This window comes from Ciconia boyciana, chromosome 4 (assembly GCF_034638445.1).
Source record: "Ciconia boyciana chromosome 4, ASM3463844v1, whole genome shotgun sequence".
Taxonomy (NCBI): domain Eukaryota; kingdom Metazoa; phylum Chordata; class Aves; order Ciconiiformes; family Ciconiidae; genus Ciconia; species Ciconia boyciana.
Window position 1 is genome coordinate 34,813,734 of NC_132937.1, and position 25,362 is coordinate 34,839,095.

The 25,362-nt window shown below is 43.1% G+C and overlaps 1 protein-coding gene across 1 annotated transcript in view; it reads left to right on the top strand.

Annotated features, from left to right (window-relative positions):
• LOC140650715 (nuclear factor 1 B-type-like) overlaps positions 1-25,362 on the top strand; it is a 220,449-nt gene that overhangs the window by 162,625 nt on the left and 32,462 nt on the right. The window contains exons 6-8 of the mRNA XM_072859418.1: positions 2,516-2,634; positions 20,523-20,654; positions 24,520-24,704. Coding sequence (XP_072715519.1) covers positions 2,516-2,634; positions 20,523-20,654; positions 24,520-24,704 — 436 coding nt within the window. The remainder of the gene's footprint in view (positions 1-2,515; positions 2,635-20,522; positions 20,655-24,519; positions 24,705-25,362) is intronic.

Sequence of the window (25,362 nt, forward strand, 5' to 3'; positions counted from 1 at the left end):
TGACAGGAGCCATCTCCAGAGGCTGTGGATTGTCGCCCCTCTTCTGATCCTTTTGTCCATTCCCCGGTCCCTAGTTAGGGATCCCAGTTGCTGGGTTTCCTTACCCTCTAATTCCTGACTGTTGGTCCCAGTATCCCAGCATTGGAGCAACCAGGTGATAGCTTGTTCACCTGGATGATGGCTGTAGTCTTTCCGCATATCTTGCAGCTCACTCAGGGATAGAGACTGGGTGGTTTCTGACTCATTTATGATTTCTGTCTCTTCCCTCTCCTGTTCTTGTGGCTGCTCTGCTGCAGAACAGGCTGCCTCTTCTGATTCTCCCTCCTGCTCCCTCTTAGGAGGAGCTGCTTCCTCCCTGACTAACCAAGTTGACTTCTGCTTCCATTGTTTCTTCTTGACTATAGGAGCGACTGTTATAGTTGAGGGTTGGGTCTCTGGTTTAGCCACAGTGTCCGTTTATATGTCCTCAGATCCAGAGACCCTCTTGCTCCCTTGAGGGTGCTGAACAGAGGCTCGGTAGGTATAGGCCAGGCCCCAGCACAGTGCAAGACATTGTGTCTCTTTGGCATAGGCAAAGCATCCTTTCTTCAAGCGGTCTGCCACTTCAACAGGGTTCCACGTCTGTTCGTGTGTGAAGCCCCAGACCATTGGAGGTGAAAACGCTCTAGGTACCTGCCCAAAATCTCCCACACACCTTGCCACCCATGACTCAACTGCCACAGGGCACATCCTTGTGTGGCATTCCCAACCACTTGGGTAACCTTAGGAAAAGCCAGAATCAGATTCATGGCACACACCAATACGAGCATTCTGGTTGCCCAAAGATGTTCAAGAAACTGAACAGCCATTGTAACAAGGCAGGAAGTATCTACCTGGGAGGAGAAGAAGGGGCAGGTGCCATTCTTTGTTTCCCCCACAAAGTGGTTCCCAGAAGAGAAGAGGAGAAAGGTGCAATTGTTAATTGTCTCCACGAGATGGTTCCTGGAGTACTGAGATGGAAGCAGTGCAGGACCCAAACACCAGATTAGGCTCAAGGCCAGTGCTTTTATCATAGCTCTCCCAGGCAAAGCAAAACAAAGTGATAAACAGCACAGAAAACTGCAAATGCCAAAAGCAGCCATTAACAAGCTGTGAAATTTGATGTACAGCAAGAGAGGGAGCATGCCACAGAGCAGGTAAGGAAACATAAACCAGTGTTGAGAACAAATAAGTCAACATCGTGACCAGCAACAGCAAGTAACAACTTGCCAAGCAACAGCTAAACAGGTATCACAACTATAAATTCCATCTAGCACACCTCGATCAAATCTATCGTTATCTCAAAACTCTTTGGCCACACATTGGGCACCAAAAAGGACTGTGGTGAGTTGACCCTGACTGGCAGGTAAGCCTCCACCCCGTCACTCGCTCACTCCCCCTGACAGTGGGATGCATGAGAGAATTGGAAGAGCAAGAGAGAGGACAAAAAACTTGTGGGTCGAGATAAAGACAGTTTAATAAGTGAAGGAAAAAAACCTAAAAGAAATAAGTCATGCAAAAAAATTCACTCACCACCAGCAGACCGATGCTCAGACAGTCTCCGAGCAATGGCTACTTTGGAAAAACTCCCACCCCCCCAGTTGGCATTACATGGTATGGAATAGCTCTTTGGTCAATTTGGGTCAGCTGTCCTGGCTGTGTCCCCTCCCAACCTCTTTCCCACCCCCCAGCCTACTCGTTGTGGGGGCAGAGAGAGAAACAGAGAAGGCCTTGGCGCTGTGCAAGCACTGTTCAGCAATAGCTAAAACATTGGTGTTTAACGCACTGTTAACACACTGTTTTGGTTACAAATCCAAAACACAGCACCATGCAGGCTGCTATGAAGAAAATTAACTCCATTCCAGCCAGACCCAGTACAAACCATTTTATAGCATGTCACAGGAACTGGATCCTTGGTTGTGTAACTGAATGCTGGTAGACTTAGAACCTATAGGGGTTATGTATATCATCCAGTCATGCCATGTCCAAAATGTAAAGACATGATAAATGTAAGGGCATACCTGCATTAGTCACTATTACATAACATATTGTCCTGGTTTCGGCTGGGATAGAGTTAATTTTCTTCCTAGTAGCTGGTATAGTGCAATTTATTATTATTATATACAATTATATACAATTTATTATTGTTGTCGTTGTTGTTGTTGTTGTTATTTTGTTGTTCCAATTATTAAACTGTTCTTATCTCAACCCACAAGTTTTCTTACTTTTGCTCTTCCAGTATTCTCCCCCATCCCACCAGGGGGGAGGGTGAGCGAGCATCTGTGTGGTACTTAATTGCCAACTGGGGCTAAACCACAACATATATGTAATATTAAAATGTGTCAGATTTAAAATTTGCAACTTTTTGCTTTTTATGCCTGGGTTACTTTTTGTTGAAACAGTTCTTGAAATCCAAAGACCACAATTGTTGAAATGCAAATGTACCACTACTATCTGCATATCATATTTACTGTCGAATCTTTCATTATGTCAACAGCAAGCAGTCCAAAACTATTTCCATAGATGAAAATATGGACCCAAGCCCAACAGGAGACTTTTATCCTTCTCCAAATTCACCAGCTGCTGGGAGTCGGCCATGGCATGAAAGAGATCCAGGTGAGTATTATGGGACCATTTTGCCCCAAAGTTTTGAAACATTTAATAAATCTCCACATCTACCTCTCAGTTATTGCAATAAAATGCTCCTTTTAAATGATGCTTTCTAAGAGAATCTTGTTTTTTCTATGTAGTATATTTGTTGAGGTTTTTAAAATGTAATTAAAGAAACAGCAATCAAAGGTGCATAGTATGAAAAGTCACATAACTTTTCCCACCTGGTTGACTGTAATACAGTTATCAAAATATTGCAAATGAATCACAGAATGGTTGAGATTGTCAGGGACCTCCAGAGGTCGTCTGGTCCAATCCCCCTGCTCAAGCAGGGCCAACTACAGCCAGTTCCCCAGGACCATATTTAGATTATTTTTTTTTTAATATCTCCAAGGATGGAGATTCCACAACCTCTCTGGGCAACCTGTTCCAGTGCTCAGTCACCCTCACAGTGAAAAAGTGTTTCCTGATGTTCAGACAGAACCTCCTGTGTTTCCGTTTGTGCCCATTGCCTCTTGTCCTGCCACTGGGCACCAGAGCCTGGATCCATCTTCTTTGCACCCTCCCTTCAGGTATTTCTATCCATGGATAAGATCCCCCTGAGCCTTCTCTTCTCCAGGCTAAACAGTCCCAGCTCTCTCCGCCTTTCCTCATAGGAGAGATGCTCCAGTCCCTTCAATCATCTTCGTGGCCCTTCTCTGGACTCTCTCCAGTATGTCCATTATCTCTTGTACTGAGGAGCCTAGAACTGGACATAGGACTCCAGGTGTGGCCTCACCAGTGCTGAGCAGAAGGAAAGGATCACCTCCCTCGACCTGCTGGCAACACTCCTCCTAAGGCAGCACAGGATGCTGTTGGTCTTCTCTGCTGCAATGGCACATTGCTGGCTCATGTTCAACATGGTGTCCACCAGGACCCCCAGGTCCTTTTCTGCCAAGCTGCTTTCCAGCCAGGCAGCCCCTGCATATATTGGTGCATGGGGTTGTTCCTCCTCAGGTGCAGGACTTTGCACCTCCTCTTACTGAACTGTATGAGGATCCTGTCAGCCCATTTCTCCAGCCTGTCGAGGTCCCTCTGGATGGCAGCACAACCCTCTGGTGTATCCACCACTCCTCTCAGTTTTGTGTTATCAGCAAACTTGTTGAGGGTACACTCTGCCCCCCTCATCCAGATCATTAATGAAGATGTTGAACAGGATCAGATCCAGTATTGACCCCTGGGGTCCACCGCCTCTATCTAGACTTTGTGCCACTGATCACCACCCTCTGGACCTGGCCATTCAGTCAGTTTTTCAACCAGCCTCACTGTCCAAGCCCATACATCAACAGCTTCTCTATGAGGATCTTATGGGAGACAGTGTCAAAGGCCCTACTGAAGTCCAGGTAGACAATATCCAATGAAGTAATCTATATTGTGCATATTGTATAAAAGATCATTACAGTGGGATTATGAATAAAATACCTTGAGTAAAAAAAGCAAGGTGTCTCCATACTTTACTAAGATAGCAATAATTTACTCAGCTGATGGAATTTTATACTGATATAGCCTCTTGTGTGTGGATTTAGTCCATACTGTATACCTATAATGTGTCTCAGAATAGGCCTAAGGCTTTCTCTTAGGAGCCCTCATGTAGCTCTGGGGGACATACATCTGTATGTTCAAGTGTGCTGATATGTTTCTGTGCTTTGGATAATTGGAAACAAAGAACGTGTTTGGAGAAGAAAATTGACGGCCAAAAGAGTAAATTTCATTGTCATAACTTTCTATGTTTCATGAACCTTAATGTCAGTGCAGACTTTTCCCTCCTCCTTGTCATGTGAAAGAATATTTGGACATATAGGCATTTCTGCACTGGTTAGTTTAACAGGTCCTTATGTTTGAGGTTCTGTAGGGTGTGGTTTGGGTTTTTTGGTTTTGGGGGTTTTTTTAGAATCTGAAATATCTAGCTCAATGTGTAAAAGTGAAAAAGATATGAAGTTCCTTGCTTTTTGCTCTTCCTGACGTTTGCCGCCTTCTTGACACACTGCTCACCATTCCCCTCACCTCTTTGGTTTTAGTTGACTCTTTGTGGCGCTCTTGGTTTTTATCTTGTCTTAGGAGTTTTTTGCTTATGTCTTTTCTGCCTTCAGGCTTTCTTTGATCTTTGTGTACATGGTAACATGTGTTCAGCAATTTAATTCAGCTGTATTTTTTTTTCACAATACTTGGTCTGTTGATACTCTTTTTAATCTTTTTCTCCCGACTTTCATATTTTAACTCTGTATTTCATTACTTGAATATGGGAGGAGTCCATTTATGTTCTTATCATTAGGCTGTCTTTTTGTTAGCTTCCTTTCTCAACAAGTTGTTTCAAGACTAGGTTTGTTTGTTTTTCTTCATTTTTCTGTACATTCCTTCTCATGGGTCTACTGTATTTTTTTAATGTGTTTTCAGCATTAAGTGCTAAATTTAAAAAATGTAGCCTGTGGCTTTATGTAACCAGACATAAAAACAGCAAGGCAACAGAATTGTTCTTCAGCCCCTAGAAGGTGTCCTAGTGTCCTAGAAAACATTCTTCTTTTTGTGATTGTGGTCTCTTTTGCCTTCACACTTTTATTGCCATTTTTAATGAGACAGTATTGTACTTCTGCTTTTGTTGGGGGGGTGTTAAATAAATCTTTGTGGTTGTGGGAAAAATAGTCCTAGTGTTCTTCTCATAAGTGGCCTCTGCATATCTGCATTTGTGAAACACAGTTCTCTTGTGCTGCTGAGTGAGCTATAAGGGCTTCCTAGAAATGCAGTGCCTCTTGGACTGCCTGTGCCCCAGTTCAGCTGAGCCAGATTTTTATAGTTGACCTCTGTAGTCTCCAGCTATCTTAGTTCCTTCTTATCCACTGGTTATTTTTGCTGCAAAGAACTATGCTCTATGAATAGACTCTTGGCTTGTTTGCTTTTTACTGGCCTTCTTTATTTTAATAGTAGCAAACAATTTTATCGTTCAGGTTGATTAAGTAGTTTTACAAAGAAACCTTTGCCATTAGGTAGGTAGATTTTTGGACTGAAACTTTGGCCCTCTTTATGTTTCACAAACCAGAGAACTCTGAAAAAAGGGAAAGAGAGAATGAAAGAGAGGCTTGAATTAATGTATTTCAACATATTTCTGCTTGTAGGAGCTAGGTCAACATTCTTCCCTGTATATCGTATTCTACAGCATTGCTAGGTGTAGTGGGCGTTTATATCTCAGACCCTTGAACACTTGGCAGTGAGGTTATCTTTGACTGAGACTTTGAGGCATTTTATTTTGTCTGTCCTTTAAGATGTTTGACCCTTCCTGTGAAGGAACAGGAATACCACCGTCTGTTTTGGAGACCATTATAGTTAGGAAGCATAAACCTTTTATACTTAAGCATCTATGTTTGGCTCCAGTCTGGCTCTGAGGCTATCATACCACAGAGGAAACATGGTAAGGTAGTGATTACCAAGATCTCTTGATACCTGCACTCACTAGGAAGTGGCATGTGTCACTTCCTGGCATGTTGTCATGTCAGTTTTAGATGCCTGACATCATCTTTATATTTGAAAGACCTTTAAACTAGGTTCGAAGAGGAGGGGACAGATAAAATCAGGCTTACTAGTGACAAGCTATGGGATGGCATGACAATGTTTGAGAGACAGTGTGCTAGTGAGGGCTTTCACTCTGCTCTATGATGTACTGAGTACACTGGAGCGCATTTGAAATGTTTATACACTAATGCACGCAGTATGAGGAATAAACAAGAGGAACTAGAAGCTTTGGCTCAGTCACAGAGCTACAACATCATTGGCATAATTGAGAATTAGTGAGAAGAGTCCTGTGACTGGAGTGCTGCGATGGATGGTTATAGGCTCTTCAGGAGAGATAGGCAGGGCAGGTGAGGCAGACAGGTAGCACTGTATCTAAAGGAGGGGTTGGACTGCACAGTGCTTGCAGTTGAGGATGACATGGTTAAGAGTCTCTGGGTAAGGACTGGGGGAAAAGCTAAGAAGGCAGATGTTGTTGTGGGAGTCTACTGTAGATCACCCAGCCATAATGATGACACCGACGTATTATTCTATAAGGAATTAAGGGAAATCTATAGTTCAATTACCCTTGTCCTTATGGGCAACTTCAAATTCCCAGATGTTAACTGGGACTATCACACAGCAGACACGAACAGGTCCAGGAAATTCCTGAAGCACGTTGAAGCATTTTGATACAGGTACTAAGGGAGCCAACAAGGAAAGGTGCCCTCCTAGACCTGCTGTTCGTAAATAGAGATGGTCTCGTGGGTGAAGTGATGATTGGTGGCTGTCTTGGCCACAGTGATCATAGAATCATAGAATGCATCATCAAGTCCAAATCCCCTGCCATGGGCAGGCACATCTTTCACTAGATCAGGTTGATCAAAGCCCCATCCAACCTGACCTTGAATACTTCCAGAAATGGGGCATCTACCACCTCTCTGGGCAACCTGTTCCAGTGTCTCACCACCCTCATCGTAAAACATTTCCTCCTTATGTCCAATCTAAACCTACCCTCTTTCAATTTAAAACTATTGCCACATGTCCTGTCACTACAGACCCTGGTAAAAAGTCTCTCTTCATCTTTCTTATAAGTATGGAAAGGCTGCAATAAGGTCTCTCCAGAGCCTTCTCTTCCCCAGGCTGAACAACCCCAACTCTCTCAGCCTTTCTTCATAGGAGAGATGTTCCAGCCCTCTGATCATTTTTGTGGCCCTCCTCTGGACCCACTCTAATAGGTCCATGTCTTTCTTGTGCTGGGGACCCCAAAGCTGGATGCAGTACTCCAGGTGGGGTCTCAGGAGAGCAGAGTAGGGGGGGAGAATCACCTCCCTCGACCTGCTGGCCATGCTTCTTTTGATGCAGCCCAGGATATGATTGGCTTTCTGGGAAGCAAGCGCACATTGCTGGCTCATGTCCAATTTTTCATCCACCAGTATCCCCAAGTCCTTCTCCTCAGGGCTGCTCTCAATCCATTCATCCCCCAGTCTGTATTGATATTGGGGATTGCCCCGATGCAGGTGCAGGACCTTGCACTTGGCTTTGTTGAACTTCAGGAGGTTCCCATGGGCCCACTCCTCAAGCCTGTCCAGGTCCCTCTGGATGGCATCCCTTCCCTCAAGCGAATCAACTGCACCACTCAGCTTGGTGTCATCTGCAAACTCGCTGAAGGTGCACTCAATCCCACTGTCTATGTTGTTGATGAAGATATTAAATAGTATTGGTCCCAGTATGGACCCCTGAGGGACACCACTCCTTACTGGTTTCCACATTGAGCCATTGACTGTGACTCTTTGGATGCAGCCATTGAGCCAATTCCTTATCCATCTAACAGTCCATCTGTCAAACCCATATCTCTCCATTTTAGCAGCAAGAATGTTGTGGGGGACCCTATCAAAGGCCTTACAGAAGTCCAGATAGATTATATCTGTAGCTCTTCCCTTGTCCACCGATGCAGTCACTCCATCGTAGAAGGACACCAGATTAGTCAGGCATGATTTGCCCTTGGTGAAGGCATGTTGGCTGTCTCTAATCACTTCCCTGTCTTCCATATGTTTTGACGTGTCTTCCAGGAGGACCTGTTCCATGATCTTACTGGTCAGGGAGGTGAGACTGACTGGTCGGTGGTTCCCAGGGTCTTCCTTTTTACCCTTTTTAAAAATGGGCATGATGTTTCTCTTTTTCCAGTCACTGGGGGCTTTGCCTGACTGCCATGACTTTTCAAATATGATGGAGAGTGGCTTGGCAACTACATCTGCCAGATCCCTCAGGAGCCTGGGATGCATCTCATTGGGTGCCATGGACTTGTGCATGTTCAGGTTCCTCAGGTGGTGTCTCGTCCCACTCGGTGGGTTGCAAGAGGGGTGAATCTTTTCGATTCCCCGACTGTTTGTGTACCGACGAAAGCCGATCTCTGCTCGGCAGAGCCGCGTGGTCGGTAGAGTCACGACAATGACCCAGAGGAACAGTCTGGCCAGCAACTTTATTAACTGGCGAATTCCACAAATGGACAAACTTAACGAACTGGCGAGCTTAACGAACGAACAAAGGCGATTTGGCAATGGAGCTGTTTTCCGGGCAACCTGTCACAATTTTTCCCAAACTTGCATATATATTGGAAGAGCAGAGGAAGAGAGAAGCAAGAAAAGGAAAGGAGAAGAGAGGAGGAAAGAGAAAGAAAAAGTATCACCACCCTTGGATCCCGCGATAACGATGACAGACGTGGCAATCCTCCAGTGGTGGGCGCGCGCGCTTCCCTGGGGGGGGGGCATGTCTTTTATAGGCTAATCCCCGCCTCCAGGTATGCCCCTTCAGGACTTACATGGTTCTTGTTCTAGAAAGTTCTCAATCTTCTGTGCAGGCGCTGGGGGAGGGGGGTGGTCGCGAGGGGTCTTTCAGGCGGTTGCAAGCCCCTTCCTCAGATAAACTCTGTGTGACCTCTGGCCATACATGGTAAGGTCCGGCAGAACCCGGAACCGTGCATCCTCCGACGCACTCTCCACATCCCGCTCTCGCTCTCCCCCACCCTGTGCTCTCCGACCTGCCGTCGCCATGCAAATAGCGCCTCAAGTCGCCACAATGTTTGAAACATTAACTCTTTCAGTCTCTCACAGGTGGTCTTGAACCTGATCTTCTCCTACAGTTCCCCCAGTCCCTGCCCTGAGGTTCAGGGGCTTGAGAGATGTGGGAAGAGAGATTACCATTGAAAACTGAGGCAAAAAATTGTTGAGTACCTCAGCCTTCTCCATGTCGGTTGTCACCAGCTCTCCCGTCTTATTTACCAGAGGGGGTACATTTTCTTTAATCTTCCTTTTCTGGCCAACGTACCTGTAAAAGCCCTTTTTATTATTCTTCGCATCCCTTGCCAAACTGAGCTCCAACTGTGCCTTAGCTTTCCTGATCCCATCTGTACACTCCTGGGCAGTATCCCTATATTCTTCCCAGGATGCGTGTCCCTGCTTCCATTGCCTGTGCATTTCCTTCTTACACTTTAGTTTGACCAGGAGGTCCTTATTCAGCCATGCTGGTCTCCTGCCTTCCTTGCCTGATTTCTTACACATGGGAATCGAGAGCTCTTGCGCTCTAAGAAAAATGTCCTTAACAGAGCTGCCAGCTCTGTTCAGCTCCTTTGTCCCTGAGGGCAGTTTCCCAGGGGGAGTCCCATCATGAAATGGTTGAGTTTAAAATCTTTGGTGATTTTGTTTTCAAATCAATGTTTTTATCAATGACCTGGACACAGGAGTTGAGTGCACACTAAGTAAGTTTGCCGACAATACTAAATTAGGAGGAGCTGTTGATCCCCTTGAGGATAGAGAGACCTTACAGAGAGATCTTGATAGATTAGAGCACTGGGCAATCACCAACCATATGAAATTTAACAAGGACAAATGCCGTGTTCTGCACCTGGGATGGTATAATCCTCAATGTACATATAGACTGGGAGACAAAAGGCTGGAGTGCATCCCTGCAGAAAGGGATCTGGGGGTTTTGGTTGATGGTAAGCTTAATATCAGTCAACAATGTGCCCTGGCAGCCAAAAGGGCCAACCATATCCTGGGGTGCATTAAGCACAGTATAGCTAACCGGTTGAAAGAAGTGATTGTCCCACTATACTCAGCACTGATGTGGCCTCACCTCAAGTACCGTGTGCAGTTTTGGGCTCCACAATATGAGAAGGATACAAAAATATTAGAATGTGTCCAAAGGAGGGCACCAAAGATGGTGAAAGGCCTAGAGGGCATGACTTATGAAGAGCGGCTGAGGATACTAGGTTTGTTCAGTTTAGAGAAGAGGAGACTGAAGGGTGACCTCATTGCTGTCTACAACTTCCTCATGAGGGGGAGTGGAGAGGGAGGTGCTGATCTCTTCTCTCTGGTGCCCAGTGATAGGATGCGAGGGAATTGCTTAAAGCTGCATCAGGGGAAATTCAGATTGCATATTAGGAAAAAGTTCTTCACTGAGAGGGTGGTCAAGCACTGGAACAAGCTCCCCAGGGAAGTGGTCATGGCCCCAAGCCTGTCGGTGTTCAAGAAGTGTTTGGACAATGCTCTTAGATATATGGTTTAACTTTTAGGTTGCCCTGTGTGGAGTCAGGAGTTGAACTCAATGATCCTCGTGGGTCCCTTCCAACTCAAGGTATTCTATGATTCTATAGTTGCAATAATACTAAATTCCATTTAATCCAAATTCAATAAGCCAGCAGGGAGCCATGAAGGCAAGTCTGGAACTCAGCTAAATGGTCAGCCCTGGCTTACAGTGGAGCACTAGATCCCCTGCAGACATTGTCACTGCCTGCCTGTGAACCTCTTCCAAAGCCTATTACTGCCTTCAGGTCTCCAAGGCATGGGATGCATCTTGTGGGCTCACAGAAGTATGAAACTTTTGGTATGGTTGGCTATAATTATGCCAATAGAATAAAACATGGAGAAAAAATATTTTATTTTTTTTACTCACAAGAAATGGTCCATTTAACTTCAAGTAATGATTGCCTGGAAAGGTGATGGAGCAAATAATCCTGGAAACGTGGTGACTGGGAATAGTAAGCATGGATTTTGTGGTGGGTTAGCCTGACTAACGGCCAAATGCCCATCCAGCCACTCTCACTCCCCCTCCTCAGCAGGACAGAGGGAGAAAATAGGACGAGAAAGCTTGTGAGTCAAGATAAAGATTGCTTACCAATTACTGTCACAGGTGAAACAGACTCAACTTGGGGAAAATTAATTTAATTTAGTGCCCATTAAAATAGATTTGGGTAGTGAGAAACAAGAAGACAAACATTAAAACAACATGTTTCCTCCCCCACTTTCCCAGGCTAGGTTTCACTCTTTCCCTCCAAACTCCTCTCTTCTTTCCTCCTCCCTAGTGGTGCAGGGGGGATGTGTATTTACAGTTAGTACATAAAAGCGTCTCTCTGCCACTCCTTTCCTCTCACACTTTTACTCTATTCCAGCATGGGTCCTCCACAGGCTGCAGGGAACATCTGCTCTGCCATGGAGCACCTCCTCCTCCTCCTTCTCTGACCTTGGTGTTCCCTCTGTTGTTTCTCAATCTTTTTTCCCCTCCTCCTCTGCATGTCCAGTGTTTACTGCCTTTTCTTAAATATGTTTTCACAGAGGCGCCACAAACTTCTCTGATTGGCTCAGCTTTGTCCTGTGGTGGGTCTGATACTGAGCTGGCTGGAACCATCTGTGTCTGGCACAGGGCAGTCCCATACCTTTTACCTCTTCCCATAGAGGCCACCACTGCAGCCCCCGGCTACCAAAACCTTGCCACATATGCCCAATACAGATTTACAAAGGGGAAATCATGCCTGACCAACCTCATAGCCTTCTATGTTGAAATGACAAGCTTGATGGATGAGGGGAGAGTAGTGCATGTTGCTTATCTCCCAACTTTAGGCTTTTTCATATCCTCATAGAAAAACTAATGAAGTATGGACTAGATAAATAGACTGTGAGGTAGATGATTGAAAACTGACTGAACTGCCAGGCTCGGAGGGTTGTGATCAGTGACATCATGTCCAGCTGGAGGCCAGTCACTAGTGGTGTACCCCAGGGATCGATACTGGGGCCAATACTGTTTAACCTCTCTGTTAATGACCTGGATGAAGGGGCAGAGTAAACCCTCAGCAAGTTTGCTGATGACCCCAAATTGGAAGGAGTGTTTGATACACCAGATCAGTTTTCTGCTATTCAAACAAACCTCAACAGGGCAGACAAATGGGCTGACAGAAACCTCATGCAGTTCAACAAAGGGAAATGGCAAGTCCAGCACCTGGGGAAGAATAACCTCATGCACCAGTATATGCTGGGGGCCACCCAGCTGCAAAGCAGCTTTATTGTAAAAGACCTGGGGGTTCTGGTGGATAACAATCTGAACACGAGTCAGCAATGTGCCCTTCCCACAAAAGCCGCCAACAGCATCCTGGGCTGCATTACGAAGAGCGTTGTCAGCAGGTCGATGGAGGTTATACTTCCCCTCTACTCAGCACTGGTGAGGCTGCATCTGGAGTAATGTGTCCAATTCTGGGCTCCTTCATACAGGAGAGACATGGACATACTGGAATGACTCCAGTGCAGGGACACAGGGATGATTAAGGGACTGTAGCATCTGTCATACAAGGAGAGGTTGAGAGCTGGAACCGTTTAGCCTAGAGAAGAGAAAGCTCAGGGGGAATCTTATCAATGTGTATAAATCCTGATGGGGCAAAGAGGATGGAGCCAGACTCTCCTCAGTGGTGTCCAGTGACAGGACCAGAGGCAATGGGCACAAATTGAAATACAGGCAATTCCACTTAAACATAAGAAAAAAAACATTTTACTGTGTGGGTGACCAAGCACTGGAACAAGTTGCCCAGAGGGGTTGTAGATTCTCCATCCTTGGCAATATTCCTTGGCATTTCCTTGATTGGACACAGTCCTAGGCAACCTGCTCTAGTTGACCCTGCTTTGAACAGGGGTTTGGATTAAATGATATCCAGAGGTCCCTTCATATCTCAACCATTCTGTGATTATGAATAACACATTAGATTACAGTGTGGCAATCAGTAACTTCATTGCAAAGTTTGCTATTACATTCAGATGAAGAAGAAAGTTGCCACTCTTCAGGATGGGAGGTTTGTAGGAAATGGATGCAGAATTATCACCTGCTGTTCTTGCAAGTTACCTTGCCATAGTTTCAGAGTCATTTTAGTGGGAATAAATGTAAATTTTAACAGAAAGAAACTCTTTGATATTGCAGTTAATTATTTACATGTCATGCAATACCATTAAATAACTGTTGAGCATTAAGTCTGTATGTCCTGTCGTACTGTTACACATTTTTTGAAACTACTCTGGGATATGGCTTTTATGTGCATATATTCAACTTTAAACCTATACTCTGACCCCCACATCCTCCATTTTGCCCTGTTTTATGATACATTTATTTTACTCAACTCATTAAAAAATTAGAAAAATATTAATTTTAAGAAATGTGTATGCAAATTTCACAATATCCTAATTTAAATAGCAATGCAGTGGAATTATGCTTTTTAAATGCTAGTGTATATATTTTTAACATTTGAAGAACTGTATTCAACTGTTTTACTTTTTATCAGTAAAAATGAGGATACTTTAATATAATCAAGATATTTAGTTGTTCATCTCTTCAGAATATTGGAATATTGGTAGATGAAAAATTAGATATGAGCCGTCAATGTGCGCTTGCTTCCCAGAAAGCCAATCGTATCCTGGGCTGCATCAAAAGAAGCATGGCCAGCAGGTCGAGGGAGGTGATTCTCCCCCTCTACTCTGCTCTCCTGAGACCCCACCTGGAGTACTGCATCCAGCTCTGCAGCCCCCAGTACAAGAAAGACATGGACCTGTTAGAGTGGGTCCAGAGGAGGGCCACAAAAATGATCAGAGGGCTGGAACACCTCTCCTATGAAGAAAGGCTGAGAGAGTTGGGGTTGTTCAGCCTGGGGAAGAGAAGGCTCTGGAGAGACCTTATTGCAGCCTTTCCATACTTATAAGAAAGATGAAGAGAGACTTTTTACCAGGGCCTGTAGTGACAGGACAAGGGGCAATGGTTTTAAACTGAAAGAGGGTAGGTTTAGATTGGACATAAGGAGGAAATATTTTACGATGAGGGTGGTGAGACACTGGAACAGGTTGCCCAGAGAGGTGGTAGATGCCCCATTTCTGGAAGTGTTCAAGGTCAGGTTGGATGGGGCTTTGAGCAACCCGATCTAGTGAAAGATGTTGTCGTGGTTTAACCCCAGCCAGCAACTAAGCACCACACAGCTCCTCGCTCACTCTCCCCCAGCAGGATGGGGGAGAGAATCGGAAGAGTAAAAGTGAGAAAGCTCATGGGTTGAGATAAAGACAGTTTAATAGGGAAAGCAAAAGCTGCGCACGCAAACAAAGCAAAACAAGGAATTAATTCACTACTTCCCATCAGCAGGCAGGTGTTCAGCCATCTCCAGGAAAGCAGGGCTCCATCATGCATAACGGTTACTTGGGAAGACAAAACGCCATCACTCTGAAGGTCCCCCCCTTCCCTCTTCTTCCCCCAGCTTTATATGCTGAGCATGATGTCATATGGTATGGAATATCCGTTTGGTCAGTTGGGGTCAGCTGTCCCAGCTGTGTCCCCTCCCAACTTCTTGTGCACCCCCAGCCTACTCGCTGGTGGGGTAGAGTGAGCAGCAGAAAAGGCCTTGACTCTGTGTAAGCACTGCTCAGCAATAACTAAAACATCCCTGTGTTATCAACACTGTTTTCAGCACAAATCCAAAACATAGCCCCATACTAGCTACTAGGAAGAAAATTAACTCTATCCCAGCCAAAACCAGCACAGATGTCCCTGCCCATGGCAGGGGGGTTGGAACTATATGATCTTTAAAGGTCCCTTCCAACCCAAACCATTCTATGATTCTATGATCTTTATGCAGTTGATCATCCACAGCAATAAAAAGCATCCTACAACTTGTCTGTATCAAACAATGTTTTTGTTATTTGATATTCTGGGACATATAAGGACACACAGATAGAACCCTTCTATGTTTATGAAAGGAAATGCTATTGAGGTTAATAAATCTGTTAAAATTTGAGGACTGTAAAGAGCAACAGACTGACAATAGAATTCAGTACTCTGGAAAGTTTGCTTGTAGGTGAGGATTAGAAGGTTGATTTGCTTGCCCAGTCTAAAGGATTTCTGGCTCTCATGATCTTACAGTCAGCTGAAAGTTCTTGCATCACTTTCCTCTCTTAGGTATCACAATACATTTTGAACACTGGAAATAAAATAATGAAATTGAATGGAAAGGATTAATAGAGAATGACAAATAAAGTAATTCAGTTGATGCTTTAAGAAATTGATTCCCATTTTGTCATAAGTTTCCTAAAGTGCAATATTGTCTAAGTGTTTTCTCTCCAGCTGTAGTACTGAAAATAGCATTGCAGGAAACTCTTCAGTTTTCTTTTCTTAACTCTTTCACCACTCATCACCAAACATAATGCAATAAAATGGTTTGCCTGCTGGAAATGGCAAGAAAGCATAGCATGCTTTTTGATTGTCTTTGGGCATGGCTGCTGGAAGGGAAACCAGTGTCGCAGTTTGATAGACTGGATTACCCAGTATCAGAGGTGTGCCTGTGAAAATATTCTTGGAGCTGAATAGATTGATTTGAAGATGGGAGATTACTGAATGTTTATATGTTGAAATATTTTGCTCCAGTATAAAATTTACATATAAAAATGTTTGTTCTGAAGTTGATGTAAAAGCAAAAATAAAATTAAGATAATCTTTTTAAACTTGAAGAGAGTCTCTCTCTTCAAACTGTCACCCAGTATGTTTATATTTTCACCTAAGAGCTCACTCTCTCTCTCAAAAGAGAATGTACATGCGTTATAACGCCTAGGATTTCTATACCTGTCTCAGAAAGGTACCAAGTAAACTGATCAGGAGTGTTCTGATGATTTTCAGCCCTAGAAAATCATTGATTTTTCAAAATTTAATTTTTCATGGAAATAAATCCATTTCATCAGCAAAAAAAATATTAGGCGGGCTTTTCTTTCGTCTCAGATGAAATTTATGGTGAGGAAGAAAGAGACTCTAGATTAGCTAATAAACCAGTGGTCAGCACATTGACATGAAATATGGAAGAGCTAGACTCAAAGCCTGATCTCTGCCTGATGTTGAACAGAAATACAAGTGTGGGCTTCTCTGTCCCAGGCATTAAGCGTTTTAGACATCAAGCTGTTCAGACATGTCCATCTTCCAAAAAAATAAAATGTCACAATGTCAAAAGGTCCTTCTGTGAAGGATATTAATTAACATTTTTTGGTTTCTAGAATTCTTGGTTCTCAGCCAACCTCAGTGCCAAGCTGCCTTCTCATGCATGAGACTAATTCTGCTGAGCACAGTGGACATGATTCATCATGATCTTACACCTATCTGACATGAAGTAAAAATCTTAGTAAGCTACCCCACAAGGTGTGAGGCAATGGAGAGTCAGGCTCAGCTGAATGTAATGTTTGTAGATGATAGAATATACTCTGGCATCAGAAATTAACTCAGGTATTGCCTCCTAGAAATGACCAGTTTGTTTGAAACTGTAGTATGAAGGGATGTCTCTGATGCCTTGTTAGTAATGTTATGGACTTCGTAGCTTCCACATTTTCACTAGAATTGTATGAACAGCATGTTGAAAATGGTTTTATCTAGGTTTTTTCTGTGAATAGAACATGAATGTGCCATTATGATGCAAAGTACATTGTTTTAACAAAGAAGCTGCTACATTTCAGCCTTTCATTCTTTACAGTTGTGTATTCTATATATGACATCTTTCTGAAGGTACTTCACTGTGCTGTGCAGTATACATTAAAGTTTGTTTTGGTAGGTAATGGGTATTTTCCAGCAGTGCATAATTTTGTATTACTATCAGTAGCATTCACCTTGGCGAAGAAACAGTCTTCTGTGGTAGAACAGTTTGATGCATTTGCTTTGTAATTTCTGCTGTCCTGTATATACTGACTAGAATTCTCATTGCTCTAAAGTGAAAGCAGGAAAAATGGCATAGCTTTAAAGCAAAATACTAGGGTTATAATAGCCACAAATATCCTTTTCAGTAAATTATTTTCAAATTTAATAGGTATCCTCATTACATTGCAGTTCATATAGCATTCTTCTTTAAAGCAGATAAAATAATTTTGTTTAAAAAATCCAACAACTTTTGCATTTTTTAATGAAGTAAAAGTCAGCAAATAAATTAAATCTCTGTTTCATTTCAGAAATCAGAGGTGCAGACATATGCAAAACTTCTAAGCAGGAGCTAGGCAATTAATTCTTTCAAGAGTTCTTTTGCTGAATGTGGTTTTTCATAAGTGAAAGAGTTTTTACCTCCAATCTGTAGTTTATTTTTTCCTTAGGGAAATTTACCTGCAGTATTTTTAATTAGTAATAAAATTTAACTCTTTTTATATTCTCTCTCTTGCAATAATCTACATGTCATATAATGAAATTGTGTCCCAGAAAGAATTTTATCAGGAAGAATTTTATCAGTGTTTGAATACTGGTAAGGTATGTGACAAATATTGCTGAACACAATATACTAGTGAAAGGCTGTAACTACAAGCTATTCAGGCACACTTGTCTTTTCCTTCCCCCCCCCCCCCCCCCCCCGAAAATAACACTGGAATGTTTTTTCAGTGATAGCGTATGCGCACACATTAGAACCACAGTACAAAGGTGATAACTGATTCATTTTGTCCTATGTTTTATAAAAACATACCTCTGTTGTGAAATAGTGAAAAGATCCTTGTTCTTAGACGAAACTAGGGTCTTACATGAAGAAGTTGGGGCTGTCATTTGAGCAGAAAATGGAAGGAATGAAGGGGAATTGTGGCCATTATTCTAGAGCATCTAGGTGCCAGTGCCTTCACAGGCCTCAACTGTGGAAGAGTGGCAGAGACAAAGCAGTCTCTCAGGTAGAGAGGTCCTGAGTTAGGTAAGGTGTTCTAGGTCACTATTAACACTTAAACTCCAGTCAGTTCAGAAAGCACTGGCTGAATTTACTATCATTAGGGCACTCGCATTTTACAGGGCAAACCTATCTTCAACTTCTAAGATGTAATGTTTCCAAGAACAGTATAATGTAGTGTGCTAATATTAAAAGTGATAATATCACACTAAGGATAAGAGTAGCATAATCCATGTAGGAAAGTCAGATACAACATAGTCACAATCCAGTAAAATATGTATGAATACGTTAGTCTCATTGATTTGAAATTGAACTCATATGATGCTGATGTGTGCCCTATAAATAAATGTTATAATTAACTTAGAAAGTGAATAACTTAATTTCGTTCAAAGTACAAATACATTTTAAGTAATTAAAATTTCAGACAGAACACAGTGTTTACTTTATGTAGTACCAATAATCTTATATAGTAGAAATTTTTCATTTGTCAAAGCTATTGTGTTATCTTTACACAGTAAACCCAAAAGAGATGTTCATTGTTGATATGGAAATTGGAAGAGGTGGGAAGACCTTACTTGATGTCAGAGTCCAATACTCTCTGACCAGCTTCTTTTAGATATTCCACACAAGGAGGGTTTAATGTTTTAACGCAAAATTTACTTATTTGAATATATTTGATGTTACGCGGGATTTTGATTTAGCAGTGTGATACAGCAATATACTGAAATCACAACACAATTATAGCAATTGCAATATACAATTGGAGCACAATACAAATGTTATTTGTGTATTACCAGTCTCTGTATGCTCACCATCATGACGCTGGGCATCTCCAGTCACTGGGAAGGAATACATGGGTTGAAGCTGTAACCAAATGTATCCAAAGTGATTAGTTTGTTCTTTTGTAACTAAGCAACATAGAGATAGGAGCGGGATAGACAATACTTTAATGTTGTGTTTATACATCTATGGCTATGGATATGCTGCCATGCCCAAAGACAATAGGACGAGGAGTAGTACAGACATGCTGCTATGCTCCCAGTACAGCCCCAGCCCATCTTGACAATGAGTCGAGGAGTAGTTAGAATAATTGGTTTGTGTTAGAATAGGAATAAGGATGCCAAATCATTGTTAGGGACCATGCACCATGAAGAAGGGAAGCAAGTTACATAAGCAAGGTGATATTGCGCATGCCCATAAGAAGGGGTCAACTAAAGGACACACCTGTACGACCACCAAGGACCACCAGAGACCCCTATGGAAGCCCCTCGGAGTTCAAGGACGCATGCGTAATGACCATGCAAATATGATAATTAGTTCTGGGAAATAGAATGAATATGTATGGTAATTCCAGGAAATTTGATGCATATGTATGTAATTGGACAATATAAGTTTTGGTTGATGTAACCTGCGGTATGCACACTAGGTGGAACGATCCCCCGTGCATCCGGCGCCATAATAAAGAATGCCTGCTTCTTAATGCTACATTGGTGTTAAGGAGTTTGATTCCCCATTTCAGTGACAAAGCCAGCTCGAGCTCGTTGCTCTCTTCAAAGTTCATTTTATTGGTTGCTTAGTTTTTATACTCTTTGTTGGGCTGAGACTCGTATACACTTCCTCCATGCTGGTCTGGCTAGCTCAGGAAGACATTCACACCTTTTTGATTAACTCAGGGAAGGCCATTTACACAACCAGTTGATCCACTCAACTGATGCAGCCGTTTATCTAAAACAAAGGCCACCCTCAGGTGCCCTTTGTGTTGAGAGAAGTTCAGCTGTCTTTACAACAGCTGTGGTCACTGCCTGCATTCTTCCCTGAGCTTCATGAGCATATGGCATGTGCCCATGTCCTCTGAGCCTTCTTCCATTGTAGGGGTTTGTTGATCAGTCACACCTGAGACATGGAAAATATGAACTAGTGAGACTTATGTATCTTTTATTTTTAGCAAAGTTACATTGTTTAATTGTGCTTTTGGGAAGGGCATGGGATGGGTTTTGAAATAACAGAATAATAAATACTATAAAATGGAATATGTCAGGAATACCTGAGTGTAGGTGTTCCATTAAAAAGTGCAATAAAGAATATGTGGCTGTTGAAGAAACAGATAGTATTGTGATATTCTGTAAGACTGAGTCTAGGGAGTTTCTGAAGGCATAGATATCTTCACTGTTTGGCTTGTCTGGTATAAAAGGTATGTAGAGTTTTTTTGCAGGACAAAGAGCAGTGGAATAATACTCCTTAACATGTTGGAAAGTTTAAAATTAGTTTATTGGTCACAGGGGAGTTGGGTTACAAAATGATTTATAAAAAGAGTTGTAAACATAAATATTTTCAGTTTACAAAATGATGCGTACTGAAGTGTAACACTGAACTTCTAGGCTAATGTGAACGTTGTGTTGTATTTCCATTGCAGATATGTCTTCTCCTACAGTGAAGAAACCTGAAAAGACTTCGTTTAGTCCTACAACTTCCCAGGATTCTTCACCAAGACTGAGCACTTTTCCCCAGCATCACCATCCAGGAATCCCAGGAGTTGTACACAGTGGTAAGGGCTATGAAGAGGGAAGAAATACTTCCCTGCTTATTTGGTCTTCTGATGTGCTTTTTGCAGCTTTTCTTAGAGACTCAATCCCATATATATTACTGATGAGAGTGGAAAGGGAATGAAGTGTGTTGGAGATTTTGTAGTTTCCTTGCAGGTATCCTTGAAACAGCTTGGCTGTTTCAAGTCACTGGAAAGGACTAAAATAAACCAGTGAATAAAATAAGCCAAACACATGAAGAAATTGACATAGAATATAATCCTCCCAAATCTTTCCTCCCTCCATTTGTATTCTTTTTTAAAAATTATTGTTACTACAAGCACATTCTATTATGTACCTTAATGGGTAAGATTTCACTCAGTTTCATACCCAATAGAAGTCATAACCAGGTTGAATATATGAAACAGTTAAACAGATACCAATGCTTCTTTTGCACAATCTGTCTAGAGATACAGCGTTCTGATATTTTTCATCAACTACTTCCTTATATCTATAGTTAAACTTTCTTTGATTTCGTATGGGATTTGCATGCAGAGATTAAAGGCTGAAGAAGGCACTTGAATTCTGATGGCTTGTCAAGTGTGGTGGGTTGACCCTGGCTGGATGCCAGGTGCCCACCAAGCTGCTCTATCACTCCCTCCTCCTCAGCTGGACAGGGGGAGAAAAAAAATATGATGAAAGGCTCATGTGTCAAGATAAGGACAGGGAGATCACTCAGCAATTACCATCACAGGCAAAACAGACTCAGCTTGGGGAAATTCATTTAATTTATTGCCAATCAAAATCAGAGTACAGTAATGAGAAATAAAACCAAATCTTAAAACACCTTCCCCCCACCCCTCCCTTCTTCCCAGGCTCAACTTCACTCCAGATTTTCTCTACCTCCTCCCCCTGAGCAGCGCAGGGGAATGGGGGTTGTGGTCAGTTCATCACACATTGTCTCTGCTGCTCCTTCCTCCTCACACTCTTCCCCTGCTCCAGCGTGGGGTCCCTCCCACAGGAGACAGTCCTCCACAGACTTCTCCAATGTGAGTCCTTCCCACGGGCTGCAGTTCTTCACAAACTGCTCCAGCATAGGTCCTTTTCACATGTCCTTTCCACAGGGTGCAGTCCTTCAGGAACAGACTGCTCCAGCATGGTCCCCCACGGGGTCACAAGTCCTGCCAGCAAAACTGCTCCAGCATGGGCTCCTCTCTTTCCATGGGGTCACAGGTCCTGCCAGGAGTCTGTTCCAGTGCAGGCTCTCCCCAGGGCCACAGCCTCCTTCGGGCACATCCACCTGCTCCAGTGTGGGGTCCTCCACAGGCTGCATGGTGGATATCTGCTCCACCGTGGACCTCCATGGGCTGCAGGGGGACAGCCTGCCTCACCATGGTCTTCACCACAGGCTGCAGGGGAATCTCTGCTCTGGCACCTGGAGCACCTCCTCCCCCTCCTTCTTCACTGACCTTGGGGTCTGCAGAGTTGTTTCTCTCACATATTCTCACTCCTCTCTTCCAGCTGCTGTTGTCACCGAAATCGGGAATCAAACTCCTTAACACCAATGTAGTATTAAGAAGCAGGCATTCTTTATTATGGCACCAGATGCATGGGGGATCGTTCCACCTAGCGTGCATACCGCAGGTTGCATCAGCCGAAATTTATATTGTCCAATTACATACATATGCATCAAATTTCCTGGAATGATCATGCATATTCATTCTATTTCCTGGAACTAATTATCATATTTGCATGGTCATTACGCATGCGTCCTTTAGTTGACCCCTTCTTCTGGACATGCGCAATCCCACCTTGCTTATGTAACTTGCTTCCCTTCTTCATGGTGCATGGTCCCTAACAATTATTTGGTACCCTTAACACAAACCAATTATTCTAACGACCCTTGACTCTTTGTCAAGATGGGCTGGGGCTGTACTGGGAGCATAGCAGCAGGTCTGTACTACTCCTTGTCCAATTGTCTTTGGGCATAGTAGCATATCCATAGCCATAGGTGTACAAACACAATATTAAAGCATTGTCTAACCTGCTCCTATCTCTATGTTACTTAGTTACAAAGAACAAACTAATCACTTTGGATACATCTGGTTACACTGTTGTGCAGAAGTTTTTCCCCCTTCTTAAATCTGTTATCACAGAGGTGCTACCACCATCGCTGATTGGCTCAGCCTTGGTCAGTGGCAGGTCAATCTTGGTGCCAGCTGGCATTGGCTCTATGGGACATAGGGGAAGCTTCTAGCAGCTTCTCACAGAAGCCGCCCCGTAACCCCCCTGCTACCAAAACCTTGCCACACAAAGCCAATACATCAAGTTAAAGAATAATAGGGAATTTCCAGCACATGGCTTATTTATCTTATAGGTGCAGGGGGATGGGGAATGGGGGTTACAGTCAGTTCAGAATGCTTTGTCTCTGCCGCTCCTTCCTCTTCACACTCTTCCCTTGCTCCAGCATGGGGCCCCTCCCACAGGAGACAGTCCTTCACGACCTTCTCCAATGTAGATCCTTCCCACAGGCTGCAGTTCTTTAAAAACTGCTCCAGCATGGGTCCATTCCACAGCATACAGTCCTTCAGGAACAAACTGCTCCAGCATGGGTCCCCCACAGGGTCACAGGTCCTACCAGAAAACCTGCTCCTGCATGGGCTCCTCTCCACAGGCTACAGTTCCTGACAGGAGCCTGCTCCTGCATGGACTCTCCACAGGTTGCAGCTTCCTTCAGGGCACATCCGCCTGCTCTGCCGTAGACCTCCGTGGGCTGCAGGGGGACAACCTGCCTCACCATGGTCTTCACCACGGGCTGCAGGGGTGAATCTCTGCTCCCCCTCCTTCACTGACCTTGGTGGCTGAATAGTTGTTTCTCTCACATATTCTCACTCCTCTCTCCCAGCTGCTGTTACACAGCATTTTTACCCTTTCTTAAATATGTTATCACAGAGATGCTACCAACATTGCTGATTGGCTCAGCCTTGGCCAGCGGTGGGTCCATGTTGGAGCTGGCTGGAATTGGCCATGTCTGACACAAAGGCAGCTTTTGCTATCTTCTCATAGAAGCTACCCCTGCAGCCCCCCCCCCACCTTGTTATGTAAACCCAATACATTAGGTCTCATTTTGTACCTTCCCACTAATGAAACAAAAATCTTTTTTTTTCTCTACACTTCCATTGTACTGTCTCTCCCTTTTAATAAGGTATAAAATAACTGCCCTTTTGCTCAAACAAGGACTGAATGTCCAGGGCTGAGCTTAAATGGAGCTCCTGGGCCCATGGGCAGAGGGTATGGGTGGAGGTCCCAGATGAGGCTGGTCAGGGCCGTTAAGGCCTATTAGTGCATTCAGGGTCCTGACAATTTTCATAATGGTCAGCTAATTATTCATGGTAATATTGCTTAATAACTATTGCCCTGTCCCCGTATGAGGCAGGTAGAGTACAGTACAGTGAGGAATCACTGCTTCCTAGGATTCAGTGACTGGTCTCTGTTGGATTACTGTAGCCAAAAATATAGGTTTTACATATTAAGCAACATTAATTTTATTGATTTGTGCTTCAGAGAGGAAAACTTTGTAACTGGAATATGTTTTCTGCTGAAGTATCACTATTAAATTTAAATAAAAATGAAATCAAATGATAGCATAATCCATAAGAACAAAAAATCTAGTTTATAAATAGCATTTATGAATTTGGAATAATAGCCCTTTCCGTTCCCTGAGGAGGGAAGGACACAAATGTTTGTGTAAAGATATCATGAAGAAAAAGTACATTGCGCTGGTTTATAAGTGACTTTTTTTTGTCTTGCTGTAATATAGAGATGAAGAATTGTACAAGAAACAAGATGCAAAATAAATAACTTTTATTTTATTTTATTTTCCTCTAGTCATCTCAACTAGAACTCCACTTCCACCTTCAACATTGCCATTTCCAGCACAAACTAGTCTCCCTCCTGCCCCATCTAGCTACTTCTCTCATCCAACGATCAGATATCCTCCCCATCTGAATCCTCAGGATACTCTGAAGAATTATGTACCTTCTTATGATCCATCCAGCCCTCAGACTAGCCAGGTACTGTAAAAAAAAAAAAAGTGAACGCTCCAAAAGAATTCCTCTGAAGAATGTATATCTTCTATGGTGTTTAGACCTGATATTTCACTAGTTCTGGTATCAGAGCAACCTGGAAGTTGGAACAGAAGTGATTCAGCAAGTTTTACAATTAGACATGGATAAATACATTGGGTTGTTTGCTGGAGCAGATTAGTAATATTCTCTCACCATTGCTCTGTCAATCATAATTTAAAAACTTGTATTGAATCTAGCAGCACTAACAGAACAGATTCTAATCCCACACTCCTCATGCACACAAAAATCTTCAGTGGCAGTTCTATATGCAGAAGGGCTACAGGAGTGATAGGAAACTTCAGTAAGCCTAATGCTAAAAGTCACTGTAATTCTCACCTTTGGTTTACATGCTAGAACACAGATGAAGCTCCTGTTGCAGAGAGGAGCAAGAAATGTTCTAAAATAATTACTCATACAAACACACTAAAGGACATGCAGGTCCATTTATAGACCAGCAATTAAGATAAAATCTGGCAAGATAATATTTGTGATGTTTCACATATGCTTGACAATTCTTTGCACAGGTACAAAAACATTTCAGTAATGAATATGACACAAGCCTGCAGATTTGATTATTTCTTTATTTTGTAAAGAAAATGCAATA